We start from the raw sequence: 18,020 nt of genomic DNA on the forward strand, positions 1-18,020 counted from the left end.
GAAATGAGACTGTGGGTTGAGAGCATTGTTTCTGTTTCCAGGAGCAATAACAAAGGCAGGACTAAAGAGCAATCACCTGCTGCTGAACGTGGCCGCAGGTGCAATGAGGTAGCCTTTTATCCAGGACTGTCACGGTCATGTGTCTCTGTTTCTTGCGCGTGAAGCAGTAGCCCAGACTCTTCTTCTGTGGTTACTACTTGGTCAGCCTTACAAAACACTGACTCCAGCACAAAAGGTAAATATGGAATTTTGTTTTGGTTTTTTTGCATATTATGTACTACAGAAATGCAACATTCAGGCTCAGTCGGGTAACAGAGGAAGCCATTCAAAACTGACCATCAAAATAAATTGTAGAAAGCAGATTTTATATGACAATACACATGCAGCTTGCAAAAGAATAAAGACAGTGAACAGGTATTAAAACACATTTCCATACAGACACAGCTTATGCAGCAATTTACAAGTTTAACCTCTGGCCGGAGTATGCAAGCCCTTTAAAGCTGGCATTCAAATTACCACTAGCTTAATCGGCCATACTTAGTTTAAGTACATAGCAAAATTTAACTTAATGTTTACATTCACTAGCCATCCAATCCAGCATCAAGGCACTTTCCTTGTTGGTACATCTGTTCCTGTGTCCCACACCTCCGCTCACCTAGATGCATTTATTGGCACAGCAAACTGGGTGACCAGTAACTTCTTATCCCCAAATAAAAGCAATTGGTTACTAGACAATCCCTGGCTGCATCAAAGTGTCAGGCTAGATGTGACACTGTAAACAAAACTGGTGTATTAAAAAAAACACGGCAAGTTGACTGGATCCATTAACAAATGTGCTTTGATGATGAAAAGTGATAGGTGTTAAGTTTCACACTGCAGAGAATGCCCATCTGCCACGCCCGTGATCCCCAGAGAAGAACAGCTGACACTTCAGTCTGAGCAGGAGGATGTGGATGTGGAGCTTTCCAGCCATCAGTCAACAGTTGTGCCATAAGTGTTTTTCATCTATTGTTACAGAAGTGTGCTTCTGCAGAGTAGCAATGACATTATTGCATATATCCCCTTCAGGCTGTCTTTGCAAATAAATACAAGTACTGGCTAAGGCTGCATTCTGGGAGGTACTTGCTGCCCACCCTCTCTCTGCACTACAGTTAAGAGGCAGGGAAGCAGACAATTGTTGAAATCTGGCCCTTCGTTATTATTTTTAGGTTTGTTTTATCAAATCTGTGGCCTTAGAAATGCATCCTTGTGCTTTAAGTCAGCACTGATTTTATTTTCAAGAATGGCTCAGATTGCACAAGTCCTACAAAGGAAACAACAGTGAAAGCAAATTCACATGATTTTTAGGTTTTTTTTTGTTTGTTTGTTTTAATGATGCTTTCACTTTAAAGGAAGAAAAATGGAAATTCATGAACCCAATACAGGATACTTAATTTCAACCTCCTCCAGATTTTTGCACTTATACTTCCACTTTACTGCAGTTTTCTGGATCAAAAGCAAAGCTGAAGACTCGGGTTGGCTGCAATTCCCTAACAGCTGTTTCATGACAGAAGACTTAACATTTTTATATCAACTTCTGCTGTATAATATTACAAGCAACTCCTGGAATTTAAAATGGCTATATGTATCCATCCTTGCAGACAGACAAGAGGTTATGGGGATTAAGGAACTCTTACAGTCTCAGTCAAGAGGACTTTTTAACCCAGTTAAAGGAATGCACTCAAGTAACAGTTAATCTCAACTACAACCACTGTCTCAGGGGGAAAATAAACTAGTGTATTTAGTCCCATTTAATGCACATAAATTACAATGCAAAATGTGTACATCCTGGAGTGGGGCAGACTACTGACAATCTGACAGTCTTTGGAGTTTCTGATCCCACTGAGAAATCAATTCCATTGCAGCATTACCAAAGATCCACATCAGTGTATCTGAGACCTGTCTCTAATTAAACTATTACTTAATTTGTATCAGCAGTGGTGACCCCACATACCAGGCATACTGATGTATGTTTTAACCACCTGACAAAGCTCATGATTTACGAAGCTGAAGCTCCCACCCAGGTTATGGGACTTCTCCAGAGCCCAAGAATGGGACTCAGCCATAGCATACAAACTCCCTCATCTACCCAGGGCCAAGGTTTTTTCCAGCTTTTTTTTTCCAGCTTTTTTTTTCCAGCTACCCTTTGGTACCAGACAAACACATACTTGTCATAAACTCTCCAGGACAAAGTTTAAAAAAATTTTTCTTCTGCTGTGCTTGTACTGCCACGTTAAGGTGTAACAGGCAGCCTAATTTTCTGTAAAAGCACGTGTGAAGCAATCGCAAGATTTTCACTACAGCAGGAGAGGATATTCCTAGACTTAAAGTGAGATAACACACTCCAGAAAACAGTACCAATCATCTCCTGGTCTAACAGAACCACCACAATAGAACAACAAAAGTAATATATTCACTTCTGTTGTAGTGAATATATTCACTACAGGAGGAGGAGCATTAGCCAGCCTGCATTTAAGAGGTTTTTCAAATATGATAATATATTTCTACTAGCCTCCCTTCCCCACCACCAAATTAACAGTCCTTGCAACTAGTCTTCCACCTATACCTGAAAAATTCCAGTCCAGGAAATCAAGATGGACATGAAAGCATCTATACTGAAATGTGACTTTAATAATGCCTTTATTTTGTTACTTGCACCAACAGCCATTGGTGAAGGGGGTAGGGGAGGTGGAGGAGGGAGAAAACTTTTTCTCGGGTTACTATGTTAGGGCCAAGCTCAGAAAATTTCAGTGGATTGCTATAATTATACTGCAGATACTCTTAAAAACCTGTATGCAACTGTTTGATACACTTAGATTTTTATAGTCCAAGGTACAAAATCTTGTTAAACCCTGAACAGTGCACGATATATTTGGCACATAGGTTTATGAACTAGCTGTATACCTGTAATTTTTACGTACTGTAGCTTCTACAAGCTGTTCACCCACTAGGAGCTCCTGCTTAGTCTTTAGTATTTTAGCCCTAGATACATGCTCTACCTCAAAAGAGAGCATGTCACTGCCAGCCAGCCAAAACTTTCTGGAGGACTCACTCAAATCTTTGAGTTTATTACCAGTGGCCCATAAACAACAATGAAAGATGCCAGAAATGACAGGCCAGAACTCTTGTCAGCATAGATTTTAAAAATCAGAATCTCTTAAGCAGCAGTTAAGTTTTGAGTGGTCCATGATTAACAGCAACTGAGAAGAAAATGCTTTCCCTTTACAGAAAGGCTAGTAATAACTTAAGGACTACCTGACATTCTCCCTCAAATAACATATGCTATCAAAAGTTAGTATTATGGGATCACAAAAACATATTAAAAAAAATCATCAACATGCTTTTGAAAACATCCAGACCTTTGCAGCACTGTTTAGACTACTGTCCTAGGGTGACTTGATGATGCTTGTATCCCCAGCTGTCTGTTCTGTTTATGCTGGGTATTACGTTCTGCACCTTTCAGGCTGGTTCTGAGAGCTGAGGGGGAGAAGAAGCACAGAGTTTGTTCTCAGGGACGGCACTTGCTCCCCTCATCCATCTCACAGACTGCGCTGTCTGCAGCACGGACAGCACAGGAAGCTCTCCTTTGCTTTTAGCTAATTTTTAGCTGGCTGAGACAGAGAAGCTCCCCAGACTGTGGCTTTTCCTTTTCTTGGAGCGGTTCAGCCCTGCTCTGGACTAAAAACCTGGAAAAACCCCGGGAGCTCACACCTGTGGCCTATGGGGAACCAGGAGGTGGCGTTGTCCAGCATAGGAGGACTGAGCAAGCCAAGGCACACCCCATGACAAGGACTTTCTGGATTTCCCATTTCTTCAGAACACTGAGAGGTTTTAGTATTTAATATCATTCATTTTTTATGCTTGTGAATACTTTGCCTGTTAAATAAACAGGTTTTTTTCCACTTTTCTCCAAGGAAATCTTTTCCCAAATTAGTAGGGGGAGGGGCTGCTTGAATTTGCTTTCTAGAGGAACCCCTTTGGAAGTTTCCTCCCAAATTTGCCCTAAACCAGGACAAGTATGTAGCCAGGTAGTAGCCTATAATACTTCAGAGATGAGAAGATGGATTGAATGCATGTGGCTGCTGGGCAGTTCTAATAAGCATGCACACTGCTCAACAGAGATTTTCCCTTTTACTTGCGGTTTCTACAGTCATTGTGAAGTTTGCATAGAGAAGATAACTCATCCCCCAGTAAAGTAACTGCTATTTTTTCCAAGAGGAATGTGTTCCAAAAAAGGAATGCTCCTTCAACCTCTGAAAAATGAAAGTCTCTCTGCTGCCTCATGACAGCAGTTTTCATTACACCTTTGCCCTCTAGGAGGGTGTTTAAAGGTGCTGAGGTGCAGTGGGGTAAAAAGGAAGAGGACTGGTCTGAGAAAGGTATAATTATAGTAAGCTGCAATGTAGCCTTTTAATTAAAAAAAAGTGCCTAGATACAGAAAAATACTGTCAGGGGAAAGGAACTGTGGAATACTGAAATGTTATTAAAGACACTGCATTCTTTATCTGTTTTAAATATTCCAAACTTCAAGAGGTAATCTTATGAATTTACTCTTGCACTTAATTTTTTGCGTAACAAAAGCATAAGACACATGTGGACATTTACATGTACACCCATCCTTCCACACAAGCTGGCAGACAAGGGAAGATGAAATGATACTGACACAGGCCTTTCCAGGGCTTTTAGCAAGTGATCTGCAGAACAGCAGTACCAGAGGTCACAGCACAAAAGGTTTCAGGTGGTCTTAAATACATAGTTATTTTGCTGAAGGAGAAATAAAACACTTGTTTTAGTCTCACTAAACAGCATTTAGTGTTTTGAAATACATTTTTGTTAGTGTCAGATTAGAAAGCTGACTAGCCTATATTAGATTTAGAATTAATTAAAAAAAAAATCTTTAAGAGTGCCATAAAATTTCTGGTTATCACTGGAAAAGGGGTTTATTGTCCTGTAATTTGATTTTTGTTTGAACACTGGTAGAGGAAGTTTCCAAGAAATGCCGCTTCCTCAAAAAAATATCAACTGTTTGAGCAAGGAAAAAGTGAGACATTAAGAAAAAAGTAAGGAATTTTAACAACCACTTAAGTGTGTTTTGTGGCTCATGATTGCTAAGAGACGTACTACCAGCAAAGTTCCAATTGAGAGTATAGGTTTTGGTTTTAGTTCCAAGAGCACCAATGACTTCAATGCTTTGGCTGTTTTTAGTTTCAAGGATGTCCTGCAGTATTAGCAGTGAGATTACAGCACATTAATAGCTGCAGTCTGTCAGGAAGAAGGTCATATTTCCTTTCTCCTGAGCACCGAGCAAAATGGTAAAAGCTTACAGTTTGTTACTTGAGCTGTACACAACAAAGGTGCACTTATTAAACAAAGGCATGTATGATCACAGAAGTCTTATATAATCAGTGACTGGAGTACAAAGCCTTTAAATAATTGCTGATCTGTGTTGTCATCTGATTTCCAAATTTTTGAATATGAGACTGAACTGCTGTGCGTCAACTTGCAAGGCACATTTTTTAGGCCAAATTACCCTATAGTTCATGTGTACACATATCTAAATGTAGGTAAGGTATCAGTTACTATACTAGCATTCAGATTCAAGTGATCTTGGTGGTTTCCTATTTGTTCAACATAGCAAGTTCTATTTAATTTTTATGGGTTTTAAACATGATTTGTAGGTCTGGTAAGCTGAAAATTGAGGCACTGGGCCAAGTCAAAATTCAGTAGGTCAATTAAGTTACTGAAAAGTGTATCACACAAGTATTCTTCCATGTCAGAATACTGAGCTTCAGTCTTACTTTTTGCACAAAGCTGCACTGTGCAACTAGAGCTGGCATTTTAGGCTGCCATGCATCGAAGTCTTTCTTCTGGGAGGTCTATTGGCTGATGTGGAAATTTAAAACTTGACCTTTTCAATCGTGTAAAATTTTGTTACCAAGAGATACAAAACGCCCAATGTAGCACAAAGGCTTGTTCAGCTATCCAGATGTAAGGTTTTATGTAGTGCATAAAAGTAAATCTCCAGTAGGTCTGGACTGGAAATTTTCCACAAAAACAGTCCTTATTGTATTTTGTCAAATTACTCTTTGCTTAATCTCAATTTTTCTATCTGCAGTAAGATAAAAATACCTAGCTTACTTTATCAGAAACACAGGGGAAGATGTGAACAGGCACTAATGAAGGCCTAAACAGAGCCAGTCTTTTCTCTCACTGAGGCATATAGCCCCCTTGTCTCACAGTCTGTGGGAGGTAACTTTTTGGCATTTCATCAACTGAAAGTGGATTTTCTTCCACTGTTTCAGGTCTCACAGTTTGTCCTTCAGTACATGTCTGTAAAACATTTGATACAGCAGCTTCCTGGGTATTTTTTTCCATCCCAAGTCCCAATGGCTGTGAACTCTGACCTGAGATCTGCAGTTGAACAAATCCAACAAGATCTCCCTCATTAGCATGAGTATTCTGCTTTGTTCTTTCAAAGCATGGCCTGTCTGTGTTGGTTTCATCCTGACCACCATTTTGTCTGAAATACTGCTGCCTCTGTGCTGTACTGTCAGCTCCTCCAGCATGATCCTCTGCTCTCTCTTCTGAATCTAGCAGGGGCTGAGTTGACTCAGACCTTGAAAAGACTTGTACAGGTGTCTGGTCTCTGTAGCCATTAAGCACCACAGTCGAATACTGGACAGTGCTTGAAGTGTTCTGTGTTGTTTCACCTTCATCACTGTCAGAGACACTTTGCCTAGGAGAAGACATGCACGAGGATCCTCCAATACCACTGCTGTGTCCTTCTGAAGTACTTTTTTCTTTTTTAAGCAAGTCAAAGGGTTTTAGATCTTGTTCTGAAAAAGACTTCTTGTCATCGGCTTCTATTTCTACAACACTTACATCTGTAAAGCTGCCTTCTGGGTACATCTGATCTTTGGAACTGATGTTATGCTGAAAGAAAGAGATGGATGTCGCCTAAGAGGAAGGTTATATTACAAATCAAAAGCCTCAATAAATATGATTTTTTATTCATAATGTCTTTGAATTTCTTCATCTAAGTTAAGTTTTCTCTTTACTAAGTCTGGCAATATCTCCAAAGCATGTGTTAAAAAACGAAGGATACAGTTTTGTTTCCAATACAGTCTTAATTATGCAGCTATTCTAAAATGATAGTGGATATGTGAGAAAGAATAATTAAAATGAGAGCAAAGACTTTCTTAAGAGCTGTAAAGATAGAAGCATTTGCTGTGCAGCACAAGAACATTCTGTACTGGGAACCATACATTACTTCAAATAATGCACTGAATGTCAGAATATTTCTTCAAAGAAATTAGCCACAGTTTGTGGAAAAGAGTTTGCCTGGTCATTCATCCCACATGTGGCATAAATTTTGCTGCCATCTTCTCATTCATGAGGAACTGTTTATAGTCTTCTCTCTCATTCATGACTGAACTGTGCAAACAAACCACTTCAGTGTTTTAAGAATGGGAATCATGAATTGTTTACTTAATGCTGATTTCCCATGAATGAGCAAAGAAATGAGTACTTGACCATTCCAACTAGTAAACTGAAACTAACTCACAACTTTAAAGCCCATGCTAGGCTGTGAATTTGTGGTAAGAGCCATGTAAATCTAATGGAGAATCTACAGATGCAATGAAGTCTTCTAACCATATTGTATTTAAATGTCAATGAAACTTAATATTCAGGTTTTTCCTTGAAATCCATGTCTGCTAGAAAACAGATGATTGCCATTGGTTATTCTATCTGAAACCCTGCAGACTAGGAAGATACAGGATGCAGAAAGGTGAGTATTACCTTAGCTGGAACTTGAGGAGACCACTGAGCAATGTTACTCTTGGATGGATCAGGTACGATAGGCCAGATATGTTTCTTAATTCTATAAAGGATTAAAAACAGAATAAAGTAATAAGATACACTCCCCAAATTCCCTGTTCATAGCAACTACAACAGAATCCAGAACACCACTCCCTTACATAGAAATGTTGTCTTCCAAATAATGCTGCCTGCGTTATTTTCATCTTTGTATGAAGCTGTACTACTTAACAAAACACAGCACTGCACTTAACTCCTCCACACAGTAGATGCAGCTATCAAGGTAACACAGAACAACAAATGGTAACAGTGAGATATTTTCAAATTTATAGCTGAAGAAAAGCATTAATTTTCTTGCAGTATTGAATCATAGAACATTTAGTATGTGTGTAATTAACAGTAAAAAATTAGTATCAGAAGAGGCCCTGGTTTCTCATGGAAAACACAGAAGTTTTTAACACAAATCAATATATGCATATTTTAACTTTTTTTCTGCTCTAACTGAAGAATACTTCACTGGGTTGGTATAAATTACTGCCATTTCTGTTATGCTCTGAAATATAAGAGGAAGAGTTCATTTGTACTTACAGGTCACGTTTGTTGAAGCAAAACAAAACTCCAAGGAGCACAATCAACAGGAATGCTAGACACACAGGTACAACTATGGCTTCAATTTCTCCTTTCCCTGAAGGAGGTGAAAAGAAGCCGTTATAGCCTACTTTGGCATTTAAAGAAGGCAACAGCAGTACATATTTCCAAAAGATTAGGGAGAACCTGAAACTGAAATATGTCAACGCTCAGTCTTAAAGCTTCACATTCAGAAGAACCTTTTCACCATATGAGAAGTGTCTTTTGGTGAAAACATGAAAACCTCTGTCCTGACAATCTAGTGCCTTGCATCAACAAAAAACATGGGCTGATCTAGAAGCTTTAATACTGACAGAGCAAATAATCTTGTAGCTTGGTATGACAGTAACATCTTTGCCAATTCATTTGCTGCCCAGGTATTTCCATGCCCCAGAGGTTCTCGTAACATGGTCATGGTCAAATAAGTAAAGTAAACAACATCACTACTCATCCATCAGTTTATTCTGTACATGAAGATCTCCTCTGTCTGCAAACACCAAAGTCTGCATTATTGTTATGTATTCCTTCCAATGTTATACACATTCTTAAGTAAAACTTGGAGAATGCTTAGGGAAGAGCAACACTACACAGCAAAAAAAGCCTCCATGAAATTTAAGTGTCTTCCACCATTAAATTCAGTTCATAATGTTGCTGTTACCCTTACATATAAGAGGCACTCTAAAGCTGAACATACAATAAATTTAACTATACAAATTGAGTCTCTGTAAAGTATTGCAGAAAGCTTTCACAGTGATATAAAAGAATGTGAAAGGACTCTGAGAATGACATATGCTGACTGGTACCTATATCAGCAGATTAAGATACAAGCACACATCTCTACAGCTTCTTCAGCATACCTTATCAGGATTAAAACAAAGACTCTGACTAGGAGTAGATACCACTGGACATCAAAAGAGACAAGGGCACTGGGTTAATCCTAATGACTCATTAAAGGTCAGGGCAAAACATTATAACCTGAAGTATATATAAAACACATCCAAAACAACATGCTTAATAACATAAAAAGTGCAATTCATGAGATTTGCAGAGGATATCTTGTTCTCTATTTAATCAGAAAAATCCTGACTAAACTACCTCTTAGTGAAAGACCACTAGACAAACCACCCAGGTATTATGAACATTGCAAGTTGACTGCAACTGAAACTATAAAATAAAATCACCTTCCTCTTCTAACACATCTTTAACAGAGCCCTGCTGTACTGTTGCAACATTAATTCCTACTTCTACCAACTGTGCTACTCTGCCTTACCAAATTTTTGTGTAGTAAATGTGAAATCAGGACCGGTCCTGCTTCCATTATCTGTGGATGCCATCATCCGCACCGTATACAGTGTGTCACTGGTTAGAGAGGAAAGGGTGTACTCTGTCTTGGAAGGATCCACTGTCACAACTAAAGACAAGAAATTTATACTAGTTTTCTACAAACTACAAACAAATTGCATCTCCACAAAAACAGCAACATTAAGACATCAAGACTTCAGATGTGAAAGACAGTTTTAACAGAACACGTAGTAGATGGAAAATACCAGTCAAAGACTACAAACTTGTACAAGAAATGCTGAGATTAATTTGTTTCTGTTTAGTCTCCTTTCTACATTTCATTTCCTCTGAAATTTTGTTCCCCAGAATGCATCTACAAACTAAATTAGCAGTATAATTGAGGCTTTAAGTCTCTCTAGTAAGCCAAATACATGGTGCTAACGAGGAACTGCTAGTACTGACTAGAAAAAAAACAAGGTAAGGAATAGGTATGCATAAGTACCTGGCCCTTGTAATTTAAGCAAATCTAAAAATTAAAGTTTTGATAATGCCAGCTGCCTGTAGTATGCCTGCAGGTCATACATGCGACTGAAAACTAAAATGCACTTCAAACAAGATCATTTACATCAGTAATATATTGATCTACAGCTCCAGAAGGATTAAAAAACTCCACCCCACATTCTTTTCTTAAGGTTTTACCATAATTAAATGCAGTCAACTCATTTTGTATTTTGAGTGGTCTGCCATCATCTTGATATACCATCATTTCATGCTGTATTTAGATGCAATATGGGAGCACAATACTCACAAATCAGCTTTCAGAAATTAAACTCAGTACACCCTCCTATATACAGACTGAATACTCTGAATTCTTTACTAGGGATTTTCTGTTCTGTATGGAGGAGAATTATGGCTCAGACACCTGCTTTACATTCTCAGAACAGATTTCCAGCTATAACTGATTCTGTGTAGTTTTTCAGGAACAAATATTAGGAAGGAGACAGATGAAACACTTCAATGCCCCAAAACACTTGTGTTTTCTAGTACCTGTTTCATTTCCATCAATAGTTTTGTAAAGTATGGTGTAATTTCGGATAAATCCATTTTGTTCCTCAACTGTGAGATGGTTCCATGTCAAAACAGCTTCAGCTTTTCCTACTTTTTTTGTCTGAACTGTAGGTCCTTTTGAAGGGCCTGTAATGGGAGATTAAGATTAGTTTCTGCTTGGCAACCTTGCATTCGCAGAAGCAACTGAACTGTATTAACAAGCACTGAACTGTAACAGCATAAAAACTTCAATGGAATAGTTTGACTGACTCATCTGGAAAGCCCTATTTTCAAATGACATAAAAACTACAAAGATGTTTTACAAAAGAAACATTCAGAAACACATATGAACAGAAAAATCAGCACATTGCAGGAAACCTTCAGATGAAGTTAAGTCTTGATTTTACACTTGAAATTTCAAATAAATCAGTATATAAATATCACTATTATATATAATAAATAATACATTTATAATCTATATAAAATAAAAATATCACTAAAAGAACAAATTCATGTCTAATTATCTGATGAAGGTTGGAAAAACAAAGAGCCAGCCATAGTCTGCCATCTGTCTAGTCCCCAAACACTGTAAAAAGCAGAATGGATGATAATAGATGGGAAAAGATCAATGATGTCACCTGACCCTCAAGTACTAAACCATTTTTCATTACAGAGTCCACATTAAAGCAAAGGTTTCTTCATTTTTTTGTCAAAAAGGGTCAGTGTATGTGCTTCAAGGTGATAATTTTATACTTACGATCTTGCTTAAGATAAGCCTTCACAGACTGCCCACTTCCCTGACCATCAGCATACAGAGGGTACACAGTTATCAAGTAACACTTGAAAGGCTTTATACCTAATAAAAGGAATAAAAAAATAAATATATACCTAATCAAAGGAATTTAAAAGATTCACAGACAGTCAAACTGCTCACTATCCTTCTCATTGACTTCAAACACAGGCTTCTGAAGGACCACTGTCTAGCACCTAAAGCAGCTGAGTATTTTCTAGAGACTTCTCCAAAATATTAACTAAAGGAAAAATATGGCTTCAAAATATTAACTAAAAGAACAATATAATGGTTCACATTCAAATGTAGAATTTAAAAAGTAGAATTTAGAGGAGTCAGGTTTTTAAAAAAAATTTAAATAGAAAGCCTTTATTTATCAGTAGCATTAAGTTCCCAAATTACTGATATCAGATACTGATCATAATCTCGAAAGAATAAAGCTGATCAAGTTTCACTGTTTGAATTGAGTAATCAAAGAATTTGATTGGCTTTGAAAGAACTCAGCCCTTTCAGTATTTTAATGATTTCCAAGAATGACAATACTAAAAGTAAAATGGAGATAAAGCCCTTGTTACATTATATAAATTTCAAAATTCAAGATCTGATACAGCTGTATATTTGACAAAAACATACAAATACTTCTATACACTCCCAATAAACTAATTGAAACCCTCAGATTAAACTCCTGTTCTACCATAAAATTCTGATCACTGTCAGAATGTTTCTCATCTTCCGACCACTAAGCAGATTTTTAGAGTGTCCTACAAACTATATGTAGATTTATGAGTTAAATACCTTTTAAGTCAATTCCTTGAACATCTCCTTGTGCAATCTGCCATTCTATGACGCAGTCTGAGCTGCTGGACACCAGACACCACTCAATCACATATTTAAGAACATAATTGTTAGGAGCAGTCCACCCTACCCACAACTTGTCATGTTTAGGTAATGTTCTAAGATTCTTCACAGGAGCTGTAATGAAAGAAAAAAAGTGATCAATATTGACAGTTCTTTCATGCTAGGAGTTTTTCTGGTCGATACTTTTGGGTAATGCTAGCAATTTGGCAGAACCGAAGTAAGTGTAGATGACATTTTCTGAAATTTGGAGATATACACACAGATCTTTGTATCAGAGATCCAAAAGCAGTATCAGGCTATTTAAAAAGTGGAAGTTAGACTCAACTTCTCTATTCTCACAGACATTATGTTACTTCTGAAAAAATGCTTTATTTCAAGAAAGAAATCAGACTTAGAATGGGAATTTACAAGTGTATCGTTACACTTAAGTACCTTACAAAGTACTTATACTTTATGTATAGTGTGTATATATAGAAGTAAATAGTATATCTAATCTCCAGCCCAGAGCTGGATAAATACATCCTGTGATGGGGCAGCAACTGGCTCATGGGTCAGGCACAAAGAGTTACAGTGAATGTAGTGACAACAGACTTGGGACCTGTTCCAGGGACTTCACTGGGGCGGTCCACAGGTCTCCATCATCAGCCCTGTGGTCTGATAATGATTTAGACTCAGGACTGGAAAGGACACTAAGCAAGTTCCCAGATGATACAAATCTGGGAGGAACTGCTGACTCCCTCGAAAGCAGGGGGGCCCTGCAGAAAGACCCTGACAAAGTAGAGGGCCAGGCAATCACCACATGAAGTTCCACAGGGGTTGGTGCCAGATTCTGCACCTGGTGTAGGGCAGCCCTGCATGTACAGACAGAGTGGGGAATGAGAGGCTGGACAGCAGTGCCATGGAAAGGGCCCTGGGCTCTGGTCCATGGCACGTTGAACATGAGCCAGCAGTGCCCTGGCAGCCAGGAGGGCCAAGCGTGTCCTGGGGGCATCAGGGACAGCATCAGCAGCCAGGCAAGGGAGGGGATTGTCCTGCTCTGCTCTGCACTGGGGCAGCCTCACCTTGAGTGCTGGGGGCACTTTTGGGGGCCAGAGTATAATCAAGTTATGAAACTATTAGAGAGCATCCAAAGGAGGGCAACAAAGACGGAGAAGGGCCTTGAGGGGAAGCTGTATGAGGAGCAGCTGAGGTCACCTGGTCTGTTCAGCCTGGAAGACACTGAGGGGAGACCTCACTGCAGCTACAACCTCCTTGTGAAGGGGAGGGACAGGCCCTGATCTCTTCTCTGAGTGCTCAGTGACAGGATCCAAGGGAATGGCCTGAAGTTGTGTCAGGGAAGGTTTAGGCTGGATAAGTTTCTGCACTCAGAGGGTGGCTGGGCACTGGAACAGGCTCCCCAAGGAAGTGGTCACAGCACCAAGTCTGAAAGAGTTCAAGTAGTGTTTGACACAGTAGGACAATGCTCTCAGGTACACAGCACGACTATTGGGGTGACCTGTGCAGGGCCAGGAGCTGGACTTTGAGATATTGAGATATCTGTGCATCCCTCCCAACTTAGCTTATTCTGCAATACATATTATATGCTTATATACCATACACGTATACCTTACCAAGTACTTCCTCCTGGCTACAATACTACTTTGTGTGAATTTATATCCTTAACTAATTCATCTAATAGCTTTGGAATCAGTGGCTCTCCCTTGGTGTTTACCTGTACCTATCCATATACCTAATTTTTTTTGCTTCCTATCCTGGTAGCGTTTGGATTGCCTAAGAAAAGGCTAGAACGAAGGATAAACCAGACTGTCCTTACTATTAGTGCATAATGAATAGAACATAAAGAACATGAACAGTGTGGAAATAGTGGAAGCAGATGACAAAACAACCAGGTAAGATACTGAAAATGCAAGAGAACAAGACTGGGACTAACAAGGAAAAGTGTGGGAGGGACTTCAGGAAATTAAAGAAGGAACAATGGCAGAATGGTATATATGTAAGTATGTATCAACCTTTTTTTTTTTTTTTTTAAGAAAAACACAAAAATGCCTGCTATGCTAAGAAAAGAAGCAACAAGGAATACAGTACACAGAAGCTCTAAGAATCAAAAACCAGCAGAACAACACACATAGCTTCAAATGACACTGTGAATACACAAATCCACCCATTCCCGGGCACACAAATGGCAGTTTATACAAAAGGCATGAGACTGTAGATAATTCAGTAATACTTTAATTATGTGCCCAAGTAAAAGGTATTATTTTACAACACTCAAGATTTCTTATAAAAAGGGCCATGCATACTTACTTGACAGAGACATTACTAGGACACTCACCTTTTGAATTACTCGCTGGGATAAGTAAAACTGAAGGAGGAGAAGGCCCAACACTGTTACGGGCAATCAGAGTCACTTCGTAAGTTCCTTCCCGCAGCTGTAAGGTATGGTTGGTACCAGTAACATTGTATTTCTTCACTGGACTGGAAAGAGATGATTTATCTCTGACAGTCAATTCATATTGCAAGATTACTCCATTGGCTTCAAATGGCTTCAGTGCCTGTCAGAAACACACCTTTGATTAAGCTGATACTGAACAAATGTGATGTAACCCTTACTGTCCTTATTAAAAAATACGAGAACAAGACAAGTTCCACAGATCAAATACCTACACATTTAAGAAAAACATGAATAACCTGTGCATATTTCTATAAAGCAGTCACTTTCAAAGCCTATTTCTTGTTTAAATACTCTTTCTTTGATCATAGTTAGTGATTCAATAAAAGCTATTCTGTAAGGAATACAAAAATTGGTGACAAAACTTCCATTTTACATGACTTTACAACACAATGACATAAAAGAAATCTCATCTTTGGTTGTGTTAATATGACAAATATGACACAGTTTATGGACCAAAAGAAAGCAGTGTTTGGGAAGTGACCATAATTACATTCCCATTCTCAGGTGGACTAATCATCCAGTTGGACACAGCAGCTTTACTGCACACAAATGCACAGTGCTGTTTTTAATAACCCTGGCCTCTGCAGTACCTCAAGGCTTAATCGATTTTGCAGCTGGGTTATCCCTGTCCAGACAGTGCTGCCACGTTTTAGGTTACAGCAGAACACATGACATAAAGCTATGCTTTGTTCACGTGGCAGTTCTAAATCCACAGAAGGTCAACAAATGAGGAATATGAGTATATTGTGGGTATTTTAGGTCACAGATGAGTGTCAGTTAAATGATGGCCTTTACATCTGTATATTTAATTTTTCATAGTTATTATCATAAGAATACTAAAGTCACTTCTCATATCAAAACACCCTATACTATCCCAGTCATCTCTCAAGGCTATTGGGTAGATTTTTCCACTTAAAAACAAGTTTTTAAAAGAATGCTCAAGTTTTTCAATTTGCTTTACCTTCCATATTAGATGCACAGTCCAGCAAGCTGGTGACTGAGATGTATCAATGATCCTCCATATGGGTGGTCCTTTAGATGGTTCTGATGAAACAAACAATGCTTAAGAGTAGAATCATTTTTATTTAACCTGTTTGAATTCATCCTTTGATTATCATTATATGCTTGCTTTCTTAAAAAAATAAAAGCATATTAAAAAGCATTTCTTGCTTTCTCAATTAAAATAATGCTTGGCATATTAAGTGGAAAATTTCCTGAAGAGATGAGAAAGACACCAGTTCTGCTTTAAGTGTACAGTATCAAAAAAAGTATGAGTCACAATAGTGGGCATCTTCAAGATTAGACTAAAGGTGACAATGCTGAGTGAGGCATGATCACACCTACACTGGGCAGCCTGCATCCAGAGGCACAACCCTGCACACCTGCACACTGCAAACCTTGCTGCAGTCTGCATCCAACACTGCTCCTACCCCTCAATATCAAGTTACCTGAAAAAAGGAAAGTGTTAACAATTTATCTCCTTGTTAACAAGAGTTAACAAGGAGATAAATTTCTCCTAGCAGTAAGACTTCTTGATTCTAAAAGGATAACAAAACTGCAGTACTTTTGTACAATACTACAGTATGTTTTGGCATCTGTACTATGAAAAAGTGGTACTTCCACAACAAATTCCATTTCAAAATAAAATGAACTAACCAATATTACACTGCACAAAGCAATAAAAAGTGGTCAATCTTTTGTGAGGGTCTTAGCCCCAAGAGAAAGTTGATCTCAAAATGAATCACATCTTTAATCTTTTAAGACTATTTTTCTCAGAATTCTTTCATAGCATTTAGTATATTATGAGGTTTTGGCTTTTAACCTTGGACACCCTTCATTACCAAGTGCACAGCATGCATCTCATCTTTTATGCTTTACATTGTGAGAGGAGAACTACGAATTAAGGCAAAGGGAGCTAGCTCTTTTACTCATCTGAATATCCAAATTTGATTCACATTAAAGAGAAGCAATTGTACATCTTGCCTAACAGAGATCATGAATCTAACATGAACTGTCTGATGTTCATTTGCTACTACAAAACTTGTTCTGAGGCTAAAGAAAGACATAGGTCCTTAATATTAGCAGTATTTTTGCAAAGCCAGTCACCACAGCAGAACAGCAATGCAATCTAAATAGGCAGGCAGTCCTGAAATCATCATTGCTCAGCCTGTAATAGGAAACACAGAAAATGAAGTCATACTATCATTAGGAGTTGAAATCAGAGACTAGCATATTGACATATTTTACAGTATCTCCCCCAGGGAATGTAAATTTACACAAAACTGAAGCAATGCAATCATGGATACAAATTCCACTTGTTTTAAACAAAAACTACAATAATCCCTCTAATTTCTTATCTAAGATGACCAATGAACTCAATCAGGATAAAAAAGGAAGGATTTCCAATCTGTTTTAATAATCTATTTTAATAAACCAACTTGTATTGGTTTAACCTGATGTGCACTGAAATGCTGCAGTGAACAGACTGCTCACAAAAGACACGCCTTGGAAGATACTATGGGACATACAGGATATTACAGAAACAAGATAAAGGTGTAAGCAGGAAAAGCTAAAGCACATTTAAAAACCAGAAGAATACCAATCAGCTTGACACTAAATAGCTATTACAAATTACTTAAAGCAATCGGAAGTAAGAATAGATTCCCTACTGAGTATTAAGCACACAACACTGGCTCTCTATGGGGTACCATCAGCATATGCCAAAAACAACCAAAAACCTTGCAGGCTACCAAAGTGGAAAAAAAAATCAAAATTAGTACTTTGTTGAAATGTAAAAGATGTGTTATTTGGATGCTACAGTGCATAAGAGGCTACACTTACCACATGCACATTATTTTATATTATTTCTTTATTAAGTTTGTGAAGAAATCTATGCATCCTGTATGACTAAGATCTTCTGTTTCTTAACTGTTGATGATTATTCACCTATGAATTTTACTAGCTTCCTAAACATCAAGTTGTTCATAAACTAAGGCAGTTGGTCTACTAAGAAAACCTCTTCTAGGCAGGATAACTTCTGTTACAGAGAATAACCTTCAGAATAAAAAACCAAGCATAAAACCTACATTTTTTCCAGAAGACTTTGAG

General features: G+C 38.2%; 1 protein-coding gene across 8 annotated transcripts in view; it reads right to left on the reverse strand.

Moving 5' to 3' along the window:
* Positions 1-344: 344 nt before the first annotated feature.
* Positions 345-18,020, reverse strand: part of IL6ST (interleukin 6 cytokine family signal transducer) — a 31,915-nt gene continuing 14,239 nt past the window's right edge. For 2 of the 8 annotated variants that reach the window (XM_084225507.1, XM_084225508.1), the window contains exons 8-16: positions 15,874-15,956; positions 14,793-15,012; positions 12,398-12,574; positions 11,570-11,668; positions 10,813-10,959; positions 9,755-9,895; positions 8,446-8,542; positions 7,840-7,921; positions 345-6,972 (exon numbers count right to left, since the gene is read on the reverse strand). In XM_084225507.1, coding sequence (XP_084081633.1) covers positions 6,247-6,972; positions 7,840-7,921; positions 8,446-8,542; positions 9,755-9,895; positions 10,813-10,959; positions 11,570-11,668; positions 12,398-12,574; positions 14,793-15,012; positions 15,874-15,956 — 1,772 coding nt within the window. In that variant the 3' untranslated portion in view covers positions 345-6,246. The remainder of the gene's footprint in view (positions 6,973-7,839; positions 7,922-8,445; positions 8,543-9,754; positions 9,896-10,812; positions 10,960-11,569; positions 11,669-12,397; positions 12,575-14,792; positions 15,013-15,873; positions 15,957-18,020) is intronic. The other 6 variants (XR_014616922.1, XR_014616923.1, XR_014616924.1 and 3 more) reach the window with 6 other exon arrangements.

Source organism: Fringilla coelebs (assembly GCF_963513975.1).
Source record: "Fringilla coelebs genome assembly, chromosome: Z".
Lineage (NCBI taxonomy): Eukaryota > Metazoa > Chordata > Aves > Passeriformes > Fringillidae > Fringilla > Fringilla coelebs.